The sequence below is a fragment of the Eumetopias jubatus genome, unplaced genomic scaffold, assembly GCF_037043125.1.
Source record: "Eumetopias jubatus isolate StellerSeaLion01/CBP00866 unplaced genomic scaffold, mEumJub1_p1.0 scaffold_4, whole genome shotgun sequence".
NCBI classification, from domain to species: Eukaryota; Metazoa; Chordata; class Mammalia; order Carnivora; family Otariidae; genus Eumetopias; species Eumetopias jubatus.
In genome coordinates, this window is record NW_028274810.1 from 136,634,238 (window position 1) to 136,655,798 (window position 21,561).

The 21,561-nt window shown below is 34.3% G+C and overlaps 1 protein-coding gene across 1 annotated transcript in view; it reads left to right on the top strand.

Annotated features, from left to right (window-relative positions):
* NUDCD1 (NudC domain containing 1) overlaps positions 1-21,561 on the top strand; it is a 75,811-nt gene that overhangs the window by 22,203 nt on the left and 32,047 nt on the right. The window contains exons 3-7 of the mRNA XM_028122504.2: positions 1,758-1,943; positions 5,241-5,418; positions 9,299-9,478; positions 13,269-13,473; positions 18,277-18,421. Of these exons, the coding sequence (XP_027978305.2) occupies positions 1,758-1,943; positions 5,241-5,418; positions 9,299-9,478; positions 13,269-13,473; positions 18,277-18,421 (894 nt within the window). The remainder of the gene's footprint in view (positions 1-1,757; positions 1,944-5,240; positions 5,419-9,298; positions 9,479-13,268; positions 13,474-18,276; positions 18,422-21,561) is intronic.

Below are 21,561 nucleotides of genomic sequence, written 5' to 3' on the forward strand. Positions count from 1 at the left end.
TTTTTTCTGGTTAATTTTTTTTTAACCATAGTTTTCCTATACATGTCTTTACCCATTTAAACATTTTGGATAGTCATGTATTTCTTGTTGAGTTGCTAGGGTTCTTTATATGCTGTGGGTGCTGGTCCTGTGTTATTCTTGTGGCAAATATTTTTCTCCCTGTCTCATACATGTCTTTTTATTTTTCACAGGAAGACTTTCTCCACCCTGAGATAAAATGTGATTAATCTTCTAACAAATTTATTTTACTTTTCCTTTAAAACATTTAGATTATTAATCTCTCTGGAATGTGGGATTTTTGTGTATGCTGTGAGGGAAAGAGCAATTTTTTCCAGATCTCTAGTATCCCAATAGCATTTGTTGACCATTCCTATTTATTTCTCACTAATTGGAAATACCACATCATGTTCTAAACTCCTACATAGACATCATCCTGCAGTAAAATATCTCTTAATTGACCTCCATTTAATTGAGTGACTGGAATAACTGGTGTTCTCTCTTCCCTTCATATAATATACTGACTGGAGACCACAGTAAGCTTAATGTTTACTGCTAGTAGGCTACTCAGTACTATGCTGATAACAATTCTGTTTCTGCTAGTTGAGTTTTACTCAGATATGGGCATTCTAAAAACTTTATGCCAGCTGGGCTTGTCATTGTATTTTCATTATTTAATCAGTATTATGTAAATCATTAAAATATGAATACAAAAAGAAGGAAAGGTGCCATTTCAAAGAAAACTAAACTGGATGCTTTAGAAAGAGATGTGGGTCACTAAAAAACTTGTGGCTGGTAAGGACATTTTGCTTACTTAAATTTTGTTAATATATGCATTTATCTAAGTAATTCTAGGAACAGAGAATGAAATACATGAATCAAGAATTACTTTTGGCCTGCAGGAAAATCTCTTAACTGAAACCTAAAACTTTAGCAACAACAACAAATTATTGAATTGAGTACATCTGATGTATAAGATGTTTATTTCCTGAAATATAGACCTTTTTATATATTTTCTTATAAAACAGTTTAATGTTGCAATCCGTCTTACAGCTTTAAATTTTAAGGACATCGATACAATAAAAATGTGCTAATAGAAACCTAAATTGTTAATAGTCTAAGTGTAGTGTTTTCATACCACAGGCTGATGTCTTTGGAGGCATTTAGAACATGATGTAGTATTTCCAATTAGTTAAAAATACTGATCATTAACTCTAAACTTAAGAATGAAGACCAGATTACTGCAGGGTATTAGTTATCTCTTGCTGTGTAATATCCTACTTCAACACTTAATGACTTGAAACAATAAATATTTGTCATCTCAGTGTTTGTGGTTCAGAAATCAAAGTGGCTTAGCGAGGTGGTTTCTGTGTCAAGGTTTCTCATGAAGTTGTAGCCAAGATGTCAGCCCAGAGAGCAGTGATCTGAAGGCTCAACTAGGGCTTTCAGATAGCTCACAGGGTGCTGGTTATTGTGAGGAGCCCCTATGTCCTCCCCATGTGGGTCTATCATGTGCAGTCCAAGAGAGAGCAAGATAGAAGATGTAACAGAAACTATGACTGAGTTTGAGAAGTCACAAACTGTCACTTCTGCCATATTTTTTTGTTAGAAGTGAGTTGTACAGCTCATACTCAAAGGGAGGGGAATTAGGCATCTTCTCTTGAATAAGAGAGTAACCACTACACTGCAGATATTTATTCTGTGTGCATATGGATCAAGGAGAGGGAAAGATTAATTTATAATGTTTCGCCTCTTTTTAGGACACTGCTTTAGGAAAACCACGAGAAGTGTTTCGACTTCCCACAGATTTGACAGCATACGACAGTCGTCTTTGTGCATCTGTCCATTTCACATCTTCGACCTGGGTTACCTTGTCAGATGGAACTGGACGATTATATCTCATTGGTACAGGTGAACGTGGAAATAGTGCTTCTGAAAAATGGGAGGTGCGGTTTTGTTTTTTGTTTTTTAGATTTAAGTAAAGTCTGGAAAGTATGTATAAATTAGACCTTAGTGATTTTGGAATAACTCTTTCTGGGCATGGTTTATGTGTGACCTCTTCATTTTTATAATATATAATGTTTTGGAAATTTTTAATTATAAAATATATACCTTTTACAAAACTGGTATCTTAACCATTTCTGGTTTGATTTGGGGTTATTGCAGTTGTCAAGAATTGCATTCATTTGTTCAGCAAATGTTTATTGAATGCGTTATATTATGTGTAAAGCAGTACACTAAAGTATTAACATCGCCTCCTTCTTGATGAAGGAAGAGTTAGTCAAGAAGTACATTGGGATATCTTTTCTCCTCTACTCATGTTATGTTTGCTGGTATCTTTATGGACCCAGCACACTTCTGAGGCACCACTCTGCTAGCTATCTGATAAGTTGCCATTATTCAAATGCTGAGTTTACCAGAGTATTCCCTACTTAGAAGGATACACTATAACATAAATATAGTAATGTGCCAATCTCTAAGATGCTATTTTTATTTGTTTTCTTAAAACAGAGTAACATTTTTAAATCTGAGGAGCAGATTAGGATTTTAATAATAATAAATAAGGAATTAATTTCTCTAGAGCCACAATTTTTGAAGGTGGGAAAGAATGACACTGAGTTAATGCTAATAAGTATATTGTGATACTGCTATTGTCTAAATCTCAGCAGGTGGCCTTTTAGTTCTGTGTAGATAAAGAAATGTGAACTTAATTTATTTAGATCTTATAAAATATTTTTATCAGACCATCAAATGCCTAACAAAGATCAGGCTTTAATTGTTTGAGAAAAATTAAGAAGGCCTTAGAACCAAATGGCTTGCCTTTTTTTTTTTTTTAAAGATTTTTTATTTATTGAGAGAGAGAATGGTAGAGAGAGAGCATGAGAGGGAAGAAGGTCAGAGGAAGAGGCAGACTCCCTGCTGAGCAGGGAGCCCGATGCGGGACTCGATCCGGGGTCTCCAGGATCATGACCTGAGCCGAAGGCAGTCGCTTAACCAACTGAGCCACTCAGGCGCCCATGGCTTGCCTTTTTTACTAAGTTATATTAAATGGTATACTACCAAATTATAGTAATTCAAAAAACTAAACAAAAAAAACGATAAATAACCAAAACAACTGTAGCCTGTTTGTAGGGGGCCTTTGCAGGCCTTTGTAGTCACAGATTTAAATTTTCATTGGACATTGTGACATTTTTCTGCTGTGGCCTCCAGTAATAATTTTTCTCTTTTTTCTTTTTGTATTACTGAGGCAATGTGATACATAAATAGCATAGCTATCTGAAACATTTGGAAGGAGCTTGGAGAGTGAGGGGCAGGAGAATGAGAATTTATGTATTATCAAGCTATGGATTCTGTTGGTTTTGAGCAGAAAGAGACACACTGACCCGGCTCACCTTCAGCTTAAAAATAACACCGCATACTCTGCCATAAGGAAATTCATACAGATTTATAAATCATTTGGTTTGTGCTATCTATATCCCCTTGGTGCATATTAAGCCTTTAGTAATATTTTTTAAATCATTTAAAAGTTCTTTTAAATTTAAATTTACTTCATGCCCTCTTCAGTGTACACTGCTGTAATGAAATCACCCTCAGAGATGTTTGCAATTAATAATAGTTTTGATTGGGGGGAGGGGGAATGGGACAGGGATGGGACTTGGGCATTAACTGAGGTGGGAGGGATACTGTGGAATACTGGTCTCTTTAAGAGAAACAGCTTAGATTTCTCTAAGATTTCTCCAGTTGGTGGAGAACAGAGAGGAAGCTGAAGGTGGGAATGGTTGGAGGATACAGGAGGGCATAAGGGGGCCAAGTAAGGGTGGTGATGACTGCAGTGTAGAAAGAGAAATAAAGGGAGACAGGAAGACTGCCTGCTTTGCAAGTGTGTTGCCTCTAATATGATGGGGGTGTTGCTATCAGCCGTATCACACTTGAGTTGCTGGGCTTGTTCGGGGGACAGGAAACTTCAGCCCAGCGGTTTATAAAAGTTTAGACATCTACTCCCTGGTCTCATTCCAGTCCCTTTCACTCACACGAAATAGAAAGAAGAGGAAGGAAGCAATAAACTAGCTACTTGTACCTGACAAAATTTACTATCTTTCTTTTCTCCCTTTGGTCTCCTGTTGTCCCCCAAATGAAAGCAAAACCCAGTCAAACAACTAGAACCTGTCTGTCATCTCAGTTTTGAGTATTCGAGGTATTTTTTGCTGTTCTTGCTATTTTCTCTTTGTGGAAGGCCACAGAATGGATTCCAAAGGTCTACTATTTGAATAATTTTGACAGAGGGCTCAAACACTTAGGGAAATTGACATTAAAGCACACTTTTCTTTATAAGGCTTTCAAGTAGGAGCAGATAGGATGGGATTCCAGATAAAGGGTTTTTTGTTTTTGTTTTTTTAAAGCTAACTTTTGTCATTTGTATATTTTCTTCAACCATTTATTTTTTTATTCAAATATCTTGTTTAGTGAACAGTCTTAAAATATCTGTTCTTTATTATTTACTCTTAAATAAGTATAATAGTCCTTTAGATTTTGTGTTTGTGATAGAAAAAAGAATTTAAGATTTTGTGTTTCTGTATAGTGCTTAGATTTGCTTTTTAAAAAGACACTTCAGTAGTATATTTAAATAGTTTGTTGAATTATAACTTTTAAATGTAAAGGGGCTCTTTTATTTTTGAGAAATAAGGAAGTTTTAGTGGTGTCTCCAATTCCTTTGACTCTGACCTTTGCAGACTTCTAAGAAACAAATAGAGAACAAAACAAAAACAACAGGAAAAACCATATGTACACACATGCTCACACATGTGCATAAGCATGAACAATATTCAGAAACTAAGAGGGAAAAAGCAGAAATAAATCCTATACAAGATAGGAGAAGAGATAAGGAGTCAACGTGGACTGACTCATGCCCTCTTTTATATAATTCTTCTCTAGGAGGTTGCTTCTAGTTCTCTGTTTTCTTTTTATGCTGCTTGGATGCTATATTGTTTTCCTTGTTTTTAAGCCAAGAGTACTGATCACTTTTCTCTATCAAACAAATAGGCATTTTTAAAAAGTTCTTTATTCAAAGAATGTTATTTGACCTTGTAACCTTTATTTAAAGGCTTTTTTCATTTTTCTATTCCTTGTAATAAATAGTATACAAATTAGTTGTTGTATTGTCAGAATTCTGTGCATTCCCTCTGTGCTACCTGCATTTGTGTAATATGTACATTTTTATATGTGTAATCTTTTTTTTTTGGTAGATTATGTTTAATGAAGAGCTTGGGAATCCTTTTATCATAATTCATAGTGTCTCACTGCTGAATGCTGAAAAACATTCAGTAACTACCTTACTTCTTCGAATAGAGAAAGAGGAATTGGATATGAAAGGAAGTGGATTCTATGTTTCTTTGGAGTGGGTCACTATCAGAAAAAACAAAGGTAAAATATAACAACATTGTGAATCCATAGTGGTTGGCACCATTTGGTAGATTGTGAAATGCAGAGCTGTTCCTGTAAATGCTGTTGACTTTCTTGGGTGGTGTTGCTGTGATCTAATACCCAACACCTAGTGGAATGAATTCCTATAGATAGTTTCTCTTCGGGTATGGATTATAGAAAAAATAATAATGTGCTTCCACAGTCCATTATGCCTTTTTGTATAAAAGAAGACATTCTTACATAATTTTAGAAGAATTTTAAGTGTATATTTTCAGTATATACAGGACTACATACATATATTCTTGTGTGTGTGTAATATATATATTGTTGAATGTAAATTATAAATTACAGTGTAATTTAAGTATCAGTTAAATATAAATACCTAGATGGAAACAAATACCTTTATTTCCTTAAATCATAACTGTGATTTCTTTTGAATCTAATTGAACTTTGCTGTTTGTTTCTACCTTCAGGAAAACTGCTGGTTTTTCTTACCTAGAGTGCTTCCACGTGTAGAAAAGTCTCAACCTTTGGTCTATTTGAAGCTCTCTGTCAGGCTTCTAACTTGGACATTAGAAGTTATTTTTTCATTTATTAATTAGGATTCCTTTAATGGTGTGTCCTTGTTCTTCGCCATTTCTTATTCTTTAATTGAGAACTAAGTGGATTTTTCTGTAGTTGAGAACTGAGGGAGCTTGTTTCCATTTTGACTTTCTGCCCTTTTTCTCAGTTTTTATTAACTTACTCATTTAACTTATGAGCCTTAAATTATAGCTGACCCTTGAACAACACAGGTTTGAACTGTGCAGGTCCACGAATATTTTTTGATAAATACAGGACAGTACTGTAAATGTATTTATGATATCCTGAATAACACTTTCTTTTCTCTACCTTATTTTATTATAAGAATATAGTATTTAATACATATACAAAATATGTTAATCGACTGTTTTTGTTATCAGTAAAGCTTCCAATCAATAGTAGGCTATCAGTAGTTAAGTTTTTTGGGGGAGTCAAAAGTTATACACAGATTTTTGACTGCACAGGGGATTGGTGTCCCTAACCTTCATGTTGTTCAAGAGTTAACTGTTAAATTTATAATCTGATAAAGGCTATGAGTGTTTGATTTCTAAGAGGGTTTTTTTATTTTAAAATGAATATGTGTATATGTACATGTATGAGTGTGTGTATATACATATATATGTAACAGAATAGTTTGTAAGTAAGCTGAGTAAATTTCCTAGATTTGTTCTGTGAACTGTTTAATATAATTTGTTGTTTTTCCCAGTGTTGTAGTTTCATCTCTGGAGACACACAGTAACTTAAAACTTCAGGTATTGGAAAACTTTCTGTATAGGACTAGATGATAACCATACAGTGTATATCACAACTACTCAGTTATGCCACTGTGGTCCAAAAGCAGCCATAGATGATACATAAATAGATGAGTATAGCTGTATTCCAATAATATCTTGTTTATGGACATTTGAATTTTATATAACTTTAACATGTATTTAAATATTATTTTGATTATTTTTAGTCATTTAAAGAAGTATAAAATTCATTCTTAGCCCACAGACAGTATGAAAATATGCATAAACTCAGCTTTGTCTCCACTGGCCATACTTTGCCCGTCTGTACTTTAGATAAGAGAAACTTTAATTTTTTTATTAAGGTACGTAACTTGACAACTTACAGAGAAATCATGATGCATATTTTTCCTACTGTTCTCTGGTTCTGTGACAGCTGTGGCTCAGTTCACGATAACTTATCAGAATGTAGTGGCACTCTGCTCAAGCTTCACCAGCTGCATTTCCTTCGCTTTGTGCCTTTGCCTCTACTGGACAGATAGAATTAGACTCACTTTTCTTTTTATCTCCCAAGGTTGTAATTTAGGAATATTAATTCTCCCCATGGTTCACTTTTTTTCTCATTACTCTTCTTAATGTCTCATTCCTTTCAGCCCTCCCAAGTATTATTAATATAATTGTTACTCTTTTCCTTTTTCTTTTTTAATGAACATAACAGTGCTTTTCTAAACTGTGTTAAGTGGAACATCTGATAAATTATGTTTTGTGGTCAAATAAAAATGTGAGTGTATAATATCCCTGTTACACATTAAACGTTAAAAGTTCTAGAAAAAGGACAATTTAATTTTAATCAAGCATTTCCCAACTTATTTAATCATGGAGTTCACTTGAAATTCACCTGTTATTTTCTCTTGCACACATATTGGGAAAAGCAATCCTATAAAATATGAAGTATCTAAGTCTGAGTCTTTGGAGTCAGGTAGAACTCTGCCTTGCATGTACTGTGCAGGAAGTATATTAGCTCATTCATAAGTTTACAAGTCTCTTCTTAAATATGTATGAAATGAATGTGAACGTAGGTGAAGATTTAGAGGGGAAAAAATGACATACTTTAGAACAGATTGTATCATTATGTAGAATATGTGACATTGAGTTGCAATCATTGTGAAGCTTACTTGTTAAAGTACAACCCACTTTAATAGAGTAACAGTGTAAGTAAAGGTATGGACTCAACTGTAATGTTTGAGTATGTTTTAAAGCAAAAAAAAAAAAAAAGCCCACCTATTTTCAAGAAAAAATTCAGTTTTTTTATATTTCATTCGTAAAATTTATGTCTTAAAATTGTCTTTTTTAATTTAATTTTATTATGTTAATCACCATATATTACATCATTAGTTTTTGACGTAGTGTTCCATGATTCATTGTTTGCATATAACACCCAGTGCTCTATTCAGTACGTGCCCTCTTTTAATACCCATCACAGGCTAGCCCATCCCCCCACACCCCTCCCCTCTAGAACCCGCAGTTTGTTTCTCAGAGTCCATAGTCTCTCATGGTTCGTCTCCCCCTCCGATTTCCCCCCCTTCATTTTTTTGCTTGATTACAGTTGGCATGTAGATCTGTATCTGTATAAAAATCATTTCTACCATAAACATTTCATTTTATGGAAACCCCTTATCAATAGCTAGAATAGGCAGAAAAATAGTCCACACCATACCTTTCCTTTATCCTTAGTGTCGCTCTTTTCAGAAGATGCCTATCATGTACCTGCGGGGAAAGTAGACAGGCTACAGTAAAGGAAAAGGTAGATCGATCAGCAGCTGATATTTCAGATAAGTTAGTGACTTTCAAAGTCTAGAGCACTGCTGTCTGATGAAAATTTCTGCCAAGTGGACATGTTTATATGTATGCCATTTATGTGTGTCATTTATTTGTGTGCCAATACAATAGCAGCTAGCCATGTGTGGCTACTGAGCATTTGAAATGTGACTAGGTGCCTGAAGAATTGAATTTTAAATTTTGCTTAATTTTGATTAAATAGCCCCTATGGCCAGTAGTGTGCTACTTTCCACACTGGAAAGCATAACTTAGAGCAAATTTCATCAGACCTAGTATTTTTTTTTTAAAGATTTTATTTATTTATTTGAGAGAGAGAGAATGAGAGATAGAGAGCACGAGAGGGAAGAGGGTCAGAGGGAGAAGCAGACTCCCTGCTGAGCAGGGAGCCCGATGCGGGACTCGATCCCAGGACTCCAGGATCATGACCTGAGCCGAAGGCAGTTGCTTAACCAACTGAGCCACCCAGGCACCCCTAGACCTAGTATTTTAAAGTAGGAGTGTATTTACAGAAAATTAGGTTATAAATCTTTTTATCCCTATGAAAAGACTCTTAGTAGCATGCCTTTTAACAGTACACTTAAAATACTTAGTTTATGTGCTGCCGAAGTGAGCACTGCACTTAAAATACTTAATTTAAATTAAAACCGATATACAAATATTTTCAGGATATTTTTATAATATAGTGTTTTATTTGTAATTTTTTTGTTCTAAAATACTTTGTTTTCTTACAGATAATGACAAATATGAAATTATTAAATGTGATATTCTCCGTGGAAAGTCAGTGCCACATTATGCTGCTATTGAACCTGATGGGAAGGGTCTGATGATTGTCTCCTACAAGTCCTTCACATTTGTTCATGTCGGTCAAGATCTTGAAAATAAGAATGAGAACATGTCAGAGAAAATCAAAGGTAATTTTACTATTCACCTTCACAGAGCTCATGTGTATTTATGCACACACACATTTATGGCTGGTTTGTCTTGGTTAGGTTTTGGCTTCTACTAGGACCAGACGGGTTTTTAATTTTTCTTTATTTCCCTTTATATTCGTCAGGATGGTCTTTTGTAAAATGTACTACCTAAATAGTATGAACTGTTTTAATTAGTAATTACCAAAATGTTTTAAAAAATCTGTACATTAGGGGCGCCTGGGTGGCTCAGTCGGTTAAGCGTCTGCCTTCAGCTCAGGCCATGGTCCTGGAATCAAGCCCCACATCGGGCTCCTTGCTCAGTAGAGAGCCTGCTTCTCCCTCTCCCTCTGCCTGCCGCTCCCCCTGCTTATGCTCTCTCTCTCTATCTCTGTTTCTGTGTCAAATAAATAAAAATAAATAAAATCTTTAAAAAAAAATCTGTACATTAGCTTACCTGATTAGATGTTTAATAAATACCTATTAAATGAATAAATGATGTCTGTTATTTGTGTTCAAGAAGCTAGCACATTAGTATTGAAGATATTAATCTTTTAAAATAAACTAAACTCTGTTGATTATAGGTGTATACTAATGTACTTTTACTTAACTTTTAGTGCTAACCTGAAAAAAAGTTCTTGAGGGCAAAATCACCAAGTTTTCCCAATGTTAAATGAATAAATGGATGAAGATAATGTTTTAGAACAAAGACAGTAATAAGGTCTTCCAAAAGAAATTTATATTTACTGGGGCACCTGGGTGGCTCAGTCAGTTGAGCGTCAACTCTTGGTTTTCGCTCAGGTCATGATCTCAGGGTGCTGGGATCGAGCCCTGCTTTGGCTCTGCACTTACCAGGAAGTTTGGTTGAGGGTTCTCTCCCTCTCCCCTTCCCCCTGCTGGTGTGTGCATTCTCTTGCTCTCTCTCACATAAATAAATTATATTTCCATACAAAGAATACATACTCTTATATTCAAGAGAACATCACTCTGTAATCAGTACTGTTCATATTTCTGATGTTTATAGCCAGAGAATAGTATATTTTACTTAACAGAGATTTTCACAACATTTAACAATTATACATATTAGTCTTTGTACCTTTTTGTTACTTGATTATATGAAATAAAAATTAGTTTCACTATTTTTATCTAGTTAGAGCTTTCTAAACAAAAATCCTTTGAAAATAATAATGTAATAAATGTTTTAAAAATATTTTTCCCGGGTTTATAGCCATATGCACCTTTGAATATGAGAATTGTGCTTAATGGCCTTTTATTTAGCCTCTCAACAAATTGGTTTCCTCATACGTAATGCGTTTTTTGTTAGATTATCTCTAAGATCCCTTTCCAAATAAATTCTGCCTAAATTATAATGTTAAAGTTTTCTAGAGCTTAGCCAAAACAGTTATTCATGTCTCTAGACCACATGCCCTTTAGAACTCTTGGTGAGCAATTGCAAAGGAGTGAAAGAATGCCCTAATCTTTGGAACCATTCTGCCTAGTAGTTGAGACCCATGTGGTTCCAAGACAGATCATAGTCTGGGGGAGAGACACATCTTTTTTAAATCACTAACTACCAGTCCAGGTGTTTTTCTTGTTGACATCTCACTAATACTGAATTCCTCCTGAATACATCATTATGTCATTTCTTCCCTTTTAGTGTGAACCTCAGATCCCCTGTATTTTTGTTTTCCTTCTAATAAACAGCCTTTACTTGTAAAGGAAAAATTAATTTTTAAAAAAATTATGGATAATTTGTTAATTATAGCACGCTTTCTTGTAAATAATCTTCTGAGTATATGTACTGGTTTCATTTTCTGTAAATCTCAAGAAGACTGATACTGTCTGTTGCCTATTTGGTGTTGTCATAATGACATACGTAATAGCATTTTCTTTGAAAGACTTAAAACGTGGGGCGCCTGGCTGGCTCAGTCGGTTAAGCATCTGCCTTCAGCTCAGGTTATGATCTCAGGGTCCTGGGGTCGAGCCCCATGTCGGGCTCCCTGCTCAGCGGGGAGGCTGGTCTCCTTCGCCCTCTTCTTTTCCCCCCATTTGTGCGCTCTGGCTCTCTCTATCTCTCTGTCAAATAAATAAGTAAAATCTTAAAAAAGAAAAAAAGACTTAAAACATGATTTCCAAAAACAAAGAAAGGCATTAGGCAACCAGCAGTTGAGGAAATTATTTAGTTGTTTGTATAATTTTTAGTGGAGAGGGGTTTAAAAAATTCTGGCTTTCCTTTTATTCTACTTCTATGGCCTTTAATTTTTACTAAAAGCTCCTGTGATTTTGTAGACTCTTCCCCTTTCCATATCTGCCAGAAGTTATCCATTGAGTCATTGTTACATATAAATTGCCTTGTTAACTTTTGTGGTAGACAGAAAATTGAGTGAAACAAATTACTTGCCTTATGGAGCTTATAGTTACCAATCTTTTAAGCTACAGTTGAAACTTTTTCAGTGAGTTTATATTAAAAGTACTTCTAAAAAGATAAGAGAGGCTCTGAGAGCCTGCTTAAAGGAATGTGATACAAGTTAGAAATTAATCCAAAGTAACAATTTTATATTGAAAATTTATTCATTTTTGTATTTCTATAATATCATGCTTGTTAAATTTTATTTAACATCAAATAGAAGTGACCCTTGAAGAAGATACATCATACTTAGTGTTAAATCTTCAAGCATATCTAGTACTCACAAAGCGTTTACACAAAACTGCGCAAAAGTAAAAAGAATAATAACCCCAAAACAAGAATAATAACCCACATTTAGTGAGGATTTATGGTATATTTAATAACAGGATTGATATTAAATATTCTATATGTATTAACTCATTTAATAGTTCTGTGAGGTATGTAATATTTTGTTATCTTCTTTTACTAATTAGAAAAAAGAGGGTCAGAGATGAAGTTGTATACCAAAATTAATAAATGGTTGAGCCAAGATTCAGACCTATGACTAGTAAACTCTGGAGTACTAGTTCTAACCACTATATCATATTCCTTTCTAATGAGCACGTGGACAGATTAATATTTATGGATATCATTAAGCAAATGTTTATTTTTGTACGTAAGCCCTATTTTCTTATTTCATGGTTGTATGTAGTATGATGGGTTTTAAGGTATTTCTTCAGTAGCTGGCTTTTTAGAAGAGAAGCCAGGGAGATGAGGTGAAGGGAGGATTCTTTCATTGGGAACTTAACAAAATACACTGACAGCCCTTGAATTTCCTATGAAATTGCTTTCATGCAACAAAGTTGTGGGGGAGAAAAGCTAGTTCCTTTGTAAACAAATAAATCTTTTATTTTTGTGTGGATGTGTATCTCACCAAATAATAGTGGCCTCCTATATCACAGAGTTACATTGTTGGGACAAATCAAGGCAATGGTGAAAGTTTCAGACAGTAGTTTATGACATACTTGTCATTCTTTTGAACTAGAAATCTGCTCTGTGTGTGTATGTGTGTAAAGAGAAGAGCAAGAAGGAGGAAAAGAGAGGGTAACTGGGAATCAGGAAGAGAATGGGGATAAAGGATTGCTGTCATTAGTATTTTATGAGTGTTTATGTCCTGGAGTATTAGGTAAGCCCAGAAGAGGAATGTTAGGTGAAATTGTTATAACTCTGAAAATTCCCCAAAGAGATCTGAATGTGTTTGTTTATAATTACTTTTTTTTTGTAAGATCACTAGAAATTATGCTAAGATTCTTTTAGATAGGTGTTCTTTTGTATGCTCTAGTCTCTGATTTTGTGTATTCTGTTTGCACTTTTTTATTACATAAAGTATTTTTCTTTTCCCAACAGAACCTCTGTATTACTGGCAGCAGACTGAAGATGATTTGACAGTAACAATACGGCTTCCAGAAGGCAGTTCTAAGGAGGACATTCAAGTACAGTTTTTGCCTGATCACATCAACATTATGCTGAAGGATCAGAAGTTTCTGGAAGGAAATCTCTATTCGTCTATTGATCAAGAAAGCAGTACATGGATAATTAAAGAGAATAATTGGTATATATAGACAGTTGTATTTATATTTAAATTTTTTTCTTTTTCTTTTTTTTTTAATCCTTTCCACAGTGGTTACACCAAAGTTGAATACTACAATAGGTCTGTCTGTATTGCTGATTCTTTTTCTTAATATAGATTAAAAATGGAGTTACTGTATGAAAAAGTATAATTATCGTTAAGATTAAAGATGCTACTATAGTCATTGCATTCTGTGGTAGAGCTTTTCATTACCATCTCTGAATAAAATCGTAACAATATTAACAGTAATAATTAATAGATAAAAATGTTTTTGTTTTTTAATGAGAGAGCCTACACAAAAGTTGGGGTAGGGCAGAGGGAGAGGGAGAAGCCAACTACCCACTGAGCAGGGAACCCTATGCAGGGCTCAAATCCAGGATCCCAGGATCATGACCTGAGCCAGTGGCAGTCGCTTAACCAACTGAGCTGCCCAGGTGCCCCGAAAAATGGTTATTTATTTTAGTACTTTAAAAATTTTTTAACTAATTTTCTCTTATTAATTTCAGTTTGCCAACTAGATAATAATTCCTGTTCTTTATTTTATTTTTTTTAAAGATTTTATTTATTTGACCGAGAGAGACACAGCGAGAGAGGGAACACAAGCAGGGGGAGTGGCAGAGGGAGAAGCAGGCCTCCTGTGGAGCAGGGAGCCTGATGAGTGGGGCTCGATCCCAGGACACTGGGATCATGACCTGAGCCGAAGGCAGACGCTTAACGACTGAGCCACCCAGGCGCCCCTAATTACTGTTCTTTAGATTTTAAGCTGTATGAAGTCTTCCTCTAGCCCAGGCCCTCCAGTCACCCTTCCCCTCTCCATAACCACTATTATTAGTTTTCTCTTACAGGCATTTTATGCATATCCAAGCAGATATATATTTTTTTTTAACAAAAAAGATTTCAACATAACTATACAGTTTTTTGTAGTTTGCTTTTGTTGACTTTCAACAATAAATCTTGGATAATGTATACATAATGATTTATTTTATTCTCCTTTATGGCTATTTATGGTATTTTACTCTATCAACTAACTGCACATTTTATTTATTTATTTATTTATTTATTTTCACAATCATTTTTAAAAAATGGTCCTTTATTGGATATTTTGACTGCATCTTTTGCTACAGTGAATGACTTTCTGGATGAGTCAGTAGCTTCACTGAGTGACACAGGTGTCAAACTCAATGAATTCTACATTTAAAATCTGAATTTTATCTATAAAAACCTCAGTAAAAGGAATATGTAAAACAAATAGGTAAAGGTCAAGTGTCTTATAAAACTATAACCTTTGCTTCTGCTTTTATTCCCCTTTGCAAATCTGTTGTCCCAGATACTTTATTCACTCCCCAGTTATTTTGATTAATAAAATTACTCTTTCATTATAGATTGTCAGTAATTACTGCATTCTGTGATAAAAAGGGTCAAATTTGGTCAGAAGTGGGTTAAAATTAGATATTTTTACCTTAAATATAATTTTCAATTTGTAATAAAAGACCCAGATGAGTCTTTGATATGAGTCTAAATCCTGAGAGTCTAAGAAATAGTTATCTACTTCAAAAAAATTTTAGGCTTTATGCTTTTAGATCCTGAATTCATTTTATTAAAGTGGAAATTTAGTGACTTGCTTATACTTTCTTTTTTAATGCAGTAAGAAAAATAGATTCATAAGTAAATGATGTCATTTATAATTTATTGAGAATTATTGAACTATTCAGTGTTCAGTATTCAGTGAGTTCAACAAAAAAGAATGATTTCTGTGAATCTGATCCCTTGTCATTCTGTTTTGGGACATGGATTTTTTTTTTTTTTAACTGTTCTAGTAATTCTTGCTAACCAGTTTTAATCATGGTATATTTAAGTAATCAGTGTAGTTCTTCCAACATCTTTCATAATTACTCCTGCAAAAGTTTATGAAAGTACTTTTATTGTAATTCTCAGAAAAGTATTACTCTTTTAGAGGGAGAGTGAAAAGTTGATCTGAGCTAGATTAAACTCAATCTCATGGACATGATAGTTTGCAAAAATCCCACCTTCAAGGTGATAAAAGTCGTTTAGAGTCCTGACCAACAGTCTTACTACTTCTTTCTTTAGGAATATCATACTTACTAACACATCCAATTACACCAATTGAATAGATACCTCATTTACCTGGATAATAAAGATGTAGAAAAGGACACTAAGATGAAAAGAACCCTGGAATCTAATGTTTCTGGTAATCACCCATCTGACTATGGTTAGGTCACCACAATCAAGCACATTGGCTTTTTGCCTCGTTCTTTGTGAACTTTGACATGCTAACACACTGAATTCCTAACAGAATCTCATAAAATTACTCTTTCCTAATTTTATTTAATATATAGTGTTATATTAGTTTCAGTTTTATAACATAATGATTCAACAATTCTGTACTTAGTGGTTATCATGAGAAGTATACCCTTAATTCCTTTATACTTTTTAACATATTTTAAAAACTTAATTATCTAAAAGATTCTTTAAGGAAATATATCTGCACATTCTGTTTTAACATATTTTATGAGAGAGATTTGAAGGTAGCATTTATAAATTGGCAAACCAGCTATAACATATTGTTAATATAAGTCATGAAGCAGTAACCCAGCAAAGCTCTAGAATGGCTGGACCTCACACAGATAGCTTCAGCATTTAATACATGAGCATAAACCGGTATTGTTTTCCCATTAAATTTGAGGTACTTGATTACAATTTTATGTTACAAAGATTAATCACAGTGACTGTTGGTGGTGTCATTGGTTTAAAACATGATTTTCTGTACCTGGTTAAATTATTCATATCTCTCATTTTTTAATAGTTAATGTTCCCTCTCACTTTGGAAGGATTTGTTAACTAGTCTAGGTTATTATGTTATATGTTCTTTTTTGCTTGGATGATAGGATCTGATAATAGCTTTAAAATGTAGAAGTGCAGGGGCACCTGGGTGGCTCAGATGGTTAAGCGTCTGCCTTCGGCTTGGGTCATGATCCCAGGGTCCTGGAATCGAGCCCCGCGTCGGGCTCCCTGCTCAGTGGGGGGCCTGCTTCTTCCCCTTCCTCTGCTTCTCCCCCTGCTCTCTCTCTCTCTATCTCTGTATCTTGAATGAATAAAAAAAAAACTTAAAAAAAAAAGTAGAAATGCAGTTGTACTAAAAGGATTGCATTGACTAGGTGTGCAAATTTAATGATGGTTCAGAAATTCTTAATAGATGAGATTGTATGAACTCTAGGTAGCAACTGATGAAAAACAGTACTTATACATTCTGGTCACAGTAAACTTTCTTTAGTAGTCATTTACATATATTTGTTCAAAGAGGCAGAATAGTAAAGTAGTAAGGAACATGGACTTGGAGCCAGACTGCTTTCCTAGCTTGTGACTTTGGCAAGTTACTTAACCTCTCAGTGCTTTTTTTTTTTCTTACTTGCAAAATGAAGACAAAATATTACTTACTTTATTTGGTTGTCATGAGCAATCAATGAGTTAAAAACACATAAAATGCTTGACAGCACCTGGCATATGGGAAGATTAAGTATGAGTTGCTGTCATGATTCTTCATCATCATCATTTTCAAGATGACCTTTCTCTTAGAGAATATATTATGGTAGTAATTTTTAATGCTAATGATAGGAACTCATTACATAGAAAAGATATTTTGTATAGTCTCTTAAAAGAAGTAGTTTCAGAAAAATTTAAAATGCTGTAATTAATTCGTGAGGTGGTGATAATAACAACCTTGAAAAAGAATAACTGATGGGTTTACATGTTTTATTTGATAATTATGATAATTATTGTGTCCTTGCAATTTTTCCTTGCAGTTGTGTTCCAGGGCACAGGTTAGTGGCACACGTGTACCAGAGATGGCACATGGGAAAGGTTGCTTTCCTATGGAACAGCTACCACCACCCCCACTTTTCTCTGTGTTACAGTACCAACTACTCCTAAAGCAGCTTACGTGAATTTCCCTTCCTGTTCAAGAGGCACTTGGGTAACTGCTGTGTCCACAGTCTGCCCTGACTCAGCTCTCTTTCCCCTTCCTGCTGCATCAAACCTTAATCTCAGGATTACGTTGATAGGCCCTTTTTAGTGTATTTGGAATTTGTGTTTAATGGCTTAAATGTACGGAATTAGATTTTCAGTTGATAGAGGCCACGTAACAACTTTTTTCCCCCTAAGGAGTTACCAGAGTTAATTATTTTCTAATTTCTACTTTATTTTCAATTCTTTAAAATATATATTTTAAAAATTAACATTTGTATTGATCTAATTGCCTGTTGTTTACGTTGGGGAAATGAAGCTACTTTTTGGCTCCATGCACAAAGAGGCACCTTTAGTTATAGTTCCTGTCCAGTTAACTTTATGTGCCCACCCCAGTCACCACCCTCATCACCACCACCATTACCTGGTAAAAGATCTCATGGATCCACGCTGCTTGCATTTGTCACTTAAGTTCAGTAACACACTGCGTACCTGGACTACAACAGTACTTTCTTGGTGGTCTTACTCTTGCCAGTCACTCTTCTCATCAGGCCATTTGACATACTATTTCCAGCGTTATTTTTTTGTTTATTAAGTATAAATTATTTACTCTTGGATTACAGATTTTCCATCCATCTGTATTCCAGTATGCAGTACTAAAATTAACACAAGTTTTGGTAAAACACATCTCTGGCTGGACACCAAGGGAGGGATAAATTCAATGGAAGATTCTTCTGTTTGGTGTTGATTATATAATTTATATAGTTGCTTAATGTAACATTACTTTTCTTGTTTAACTTCTAGCTTGGAGATTTTCTTGATTAAAAAGAATGAAGGACTAACATGGCCAGAGCTAGTGGTCGGTGATAAGCAAGGAGAGTTTATAAGAGACTCAGCCCAGTGTGCTGCAATAGCTGAACGCTTAATGCATTTGACCTCTGAGGAACTGGTAAGCAATTGCAGTAGTAGGGTCATTTTCCAAAGGCCCAGAAGTATGTTATGTGAGGATTATGCCATGTTTTTCAAACATTATTTTACATTTGCTAATGTTAGAGACACAGATTAGGCACTACAGACTGGTGTTCGAATATAGCTTAAAATTCTAATATTCTTTACACCACATGAATACATATATGTGTGTGGGATTGTTGTATAAGATGGGTGTTCACATATGTACGTATCTATGTATGTACATATATATGTATACATATGTCTGTATACACACATATTCACACATATATGCACATAAATATATATATTCTCCTTTAGAAGAATCAATAGACCAATACTGGTAGGGACAAAAAAATTAAGATTTTACTCTCTGTCTATGCTAATAATCTACTTGTCATCATTGAAAATTTCTAGGTCATCTTAGAATATCACTAGGGGTATACATACATACTATAATTAATTTTGATTGACAAAGTAATTCATTGTATAGTGAGTACAGTAATACAGTACTCGTTCAACTATGAGGTTTTGTTGAAATGTTCTAATCTGATAACTTTTAAGATAATGTTAAAAATTTGAATAAAGCATACCAGAATTTCATTTATATGTTTATTCACCAAAAATTAGCACATGTAAAATGTCTGACTTATTGCCACCTGGAGTTAGAACGATGAGGAAAACACTGTATAAAGTTGTAGTTATACTATATGGTTAATTGCATCTTAAAGTAGGAAGGAAATTAGAATATTGAAAATAAGTGTCTCTGTCAAAAGAAAGCATGGCCAAAATGGAGAAACCAAGTTTCATGTCTGTCAGCAATAATTAAAAATTTCAGAAATCACTACAATTCCTATGTAAGAGCATGAAACTTTGATTTCATAGTCCTAGTGTTAAAACAAGCCATGTAGACTGCATTGTCCTATTATGTTCCTTCATTCAGCAACTATTTATTGTGGTGTGCTCTGGGATATAATAGTAGTTATAATAGTGGAGGTTTGTTTTGATATTATATTTTATTGCTGTTAATTGCCTTTTAAACTTGATTATTTCAAATGAATATTGGGTCTGTATGAGTAAGTTATTTATGGCTGAACACCAATGTGTTTGTTACATTTTGGAAAAAAAAAACATAGAATCTTGTTATCTGCAACTGAAGGCTGTCTTATGTGTTTCAAATCTTTATACTTTTTCTTGCTTTTCTGTATTGGTTAGAACCTTTAATCCACTGTAAAATAGAAATGGTGAATAGTGAAAGCAGACATTCTTGCCTCATTTGTAATCTTGGAGAAATAATTGAATATTTTACTGTTAAGAATTATGGATTATTTTTGTCATGTTCTGGAAATTTTCTTCTATTTCTGTTAAACTGAGTGTTTTGAATCATGAAAGACTATAGAATTCTGTCAAATACATTTTCTTCATTTGTGGGATAAAACCCACTTGGTCATGATGTATTATCCTATTTGCATATTACTGATTTGGGTTTCCTAAATGTTATTGAGGAGTTTTTGCATCTATATTTAGGAGGAATATTGGTCTGTAGTTTTTGTTTTGTCTTTTTACTGTTGCTATCCAGTTTTGATACATGGGTAATGCTGATGTCATAAAATGAGTGGGGAAGTGTTTCCTGCTTGTTCTATTTCTGGAAGAGATTGTGTAGAATTGGCATTATTTCTTTAAATATAGAATTTACCAGTGAGACCATCTAGATTGGAGTTTTGTGTTTTGAAGTTTTTAGCCATGAATTTAATTTCTTTATTATATAAGGATTATTTGGGGTTATCTATTTCCATTGTCTTTTGTTGTTTCAGTTTCCAATTTCATTTCTGTTATTACATTATTTTCTTCTTTTTGCTTACTTTGGATTTATTTTGATCTATTTTTAAAAGTGAAAGTTTAGATGACTTTTTAACCTACTTTTCTATTGAAAAGCTATATACTTCATTCTAAACAATATTTGACCTGCATCCTGCAAAATTTCATCCTATCTTCTTAACCCCATTAAGGATTGATTTGATTTTGTGCTGTATCTCCATGTTTTTTTACATGGCTGATACTTATTCCTTGTTTGTTCTTACTCCTAAGGCAGAACTTTTCATGAATCTCAAGTGAAAGTCCAGGATATTTACCAGGGCTTCTCCTGTGTGGGCCCTGTCCTCTAATTTTTGTCTCCCAAACACTTTAATAGTATTGGCACTCAGCTTTTGAGCCCCTTGCCTGCTTCTTCTTTCCACTTGTCTTTTTCAGCTCAGCTTGAAAATCAGTAAATGGCTATAGCAAAGCATCAGAGTCTTGGGTTCTCTTCTCTGTTATTGTTATGCCCCGTTCTCTGTAGTCTTGTCCTGTTAAAGTCTGGCTGCCTTGATAGTCCTGACCTTATAATTTTGCCCTCTTCAACATACAGGTAATGGAAAAGGGAAAGGAAGGAGAAGTGCAGAGGGTATTCTGTGTGCTGTTGGGCATATATATGTTGTTGAATCACTGAAAAAATGGTCCCAGCTAATTGTGGATATTGCCTTCCCAGCCAAGTGTAGCAACCAGAATTGTTTGCATTGATATATAGGCTGGAGCAGACAACCACAACTAGGTGGCTCCATATCCCAGGTGGGACATGGACAGGTTTGATAATATAGATCTATAACTCCCAACCATTTAGTTTCAGAGGCTTTCTCAAGCCATTTCATTAAGTTCTCAATAACATGACAGCATTTTGGCAAACTGAGTGTGTGGACATTTGGTCAGTTGTAGAATTACATTTCTGTTTGTGTGTGTGTGTGTGTGTGTGTGTGTGTGTGTGTGTGTGTGTGTGTGTGTGTAAAATTTATCACTTGAACATTGTGATTTTTACTCTATGAGGGATATAAGACCAGGCAGTGATTCTTGCATTTAAGCAATGGAACATATTAAAATTAATGATTCCATTTATCTTCCCTTTTGGCTTATTATTAGCTATACCTCTGTGTTTTTGTTTGGGTGGATATTTGTGTGCATTTGTGTGTGTATGTGCATGTGTGTGTGCTTAGTGGTTCTGGAGTTTACACAGCATCTTTAACTCATCATCTACTGTCAAAATATAGTTCACTCATAAGTTCATAATATATTTCCATTTCTTCATCCTCTGTATTATCATATCAATAA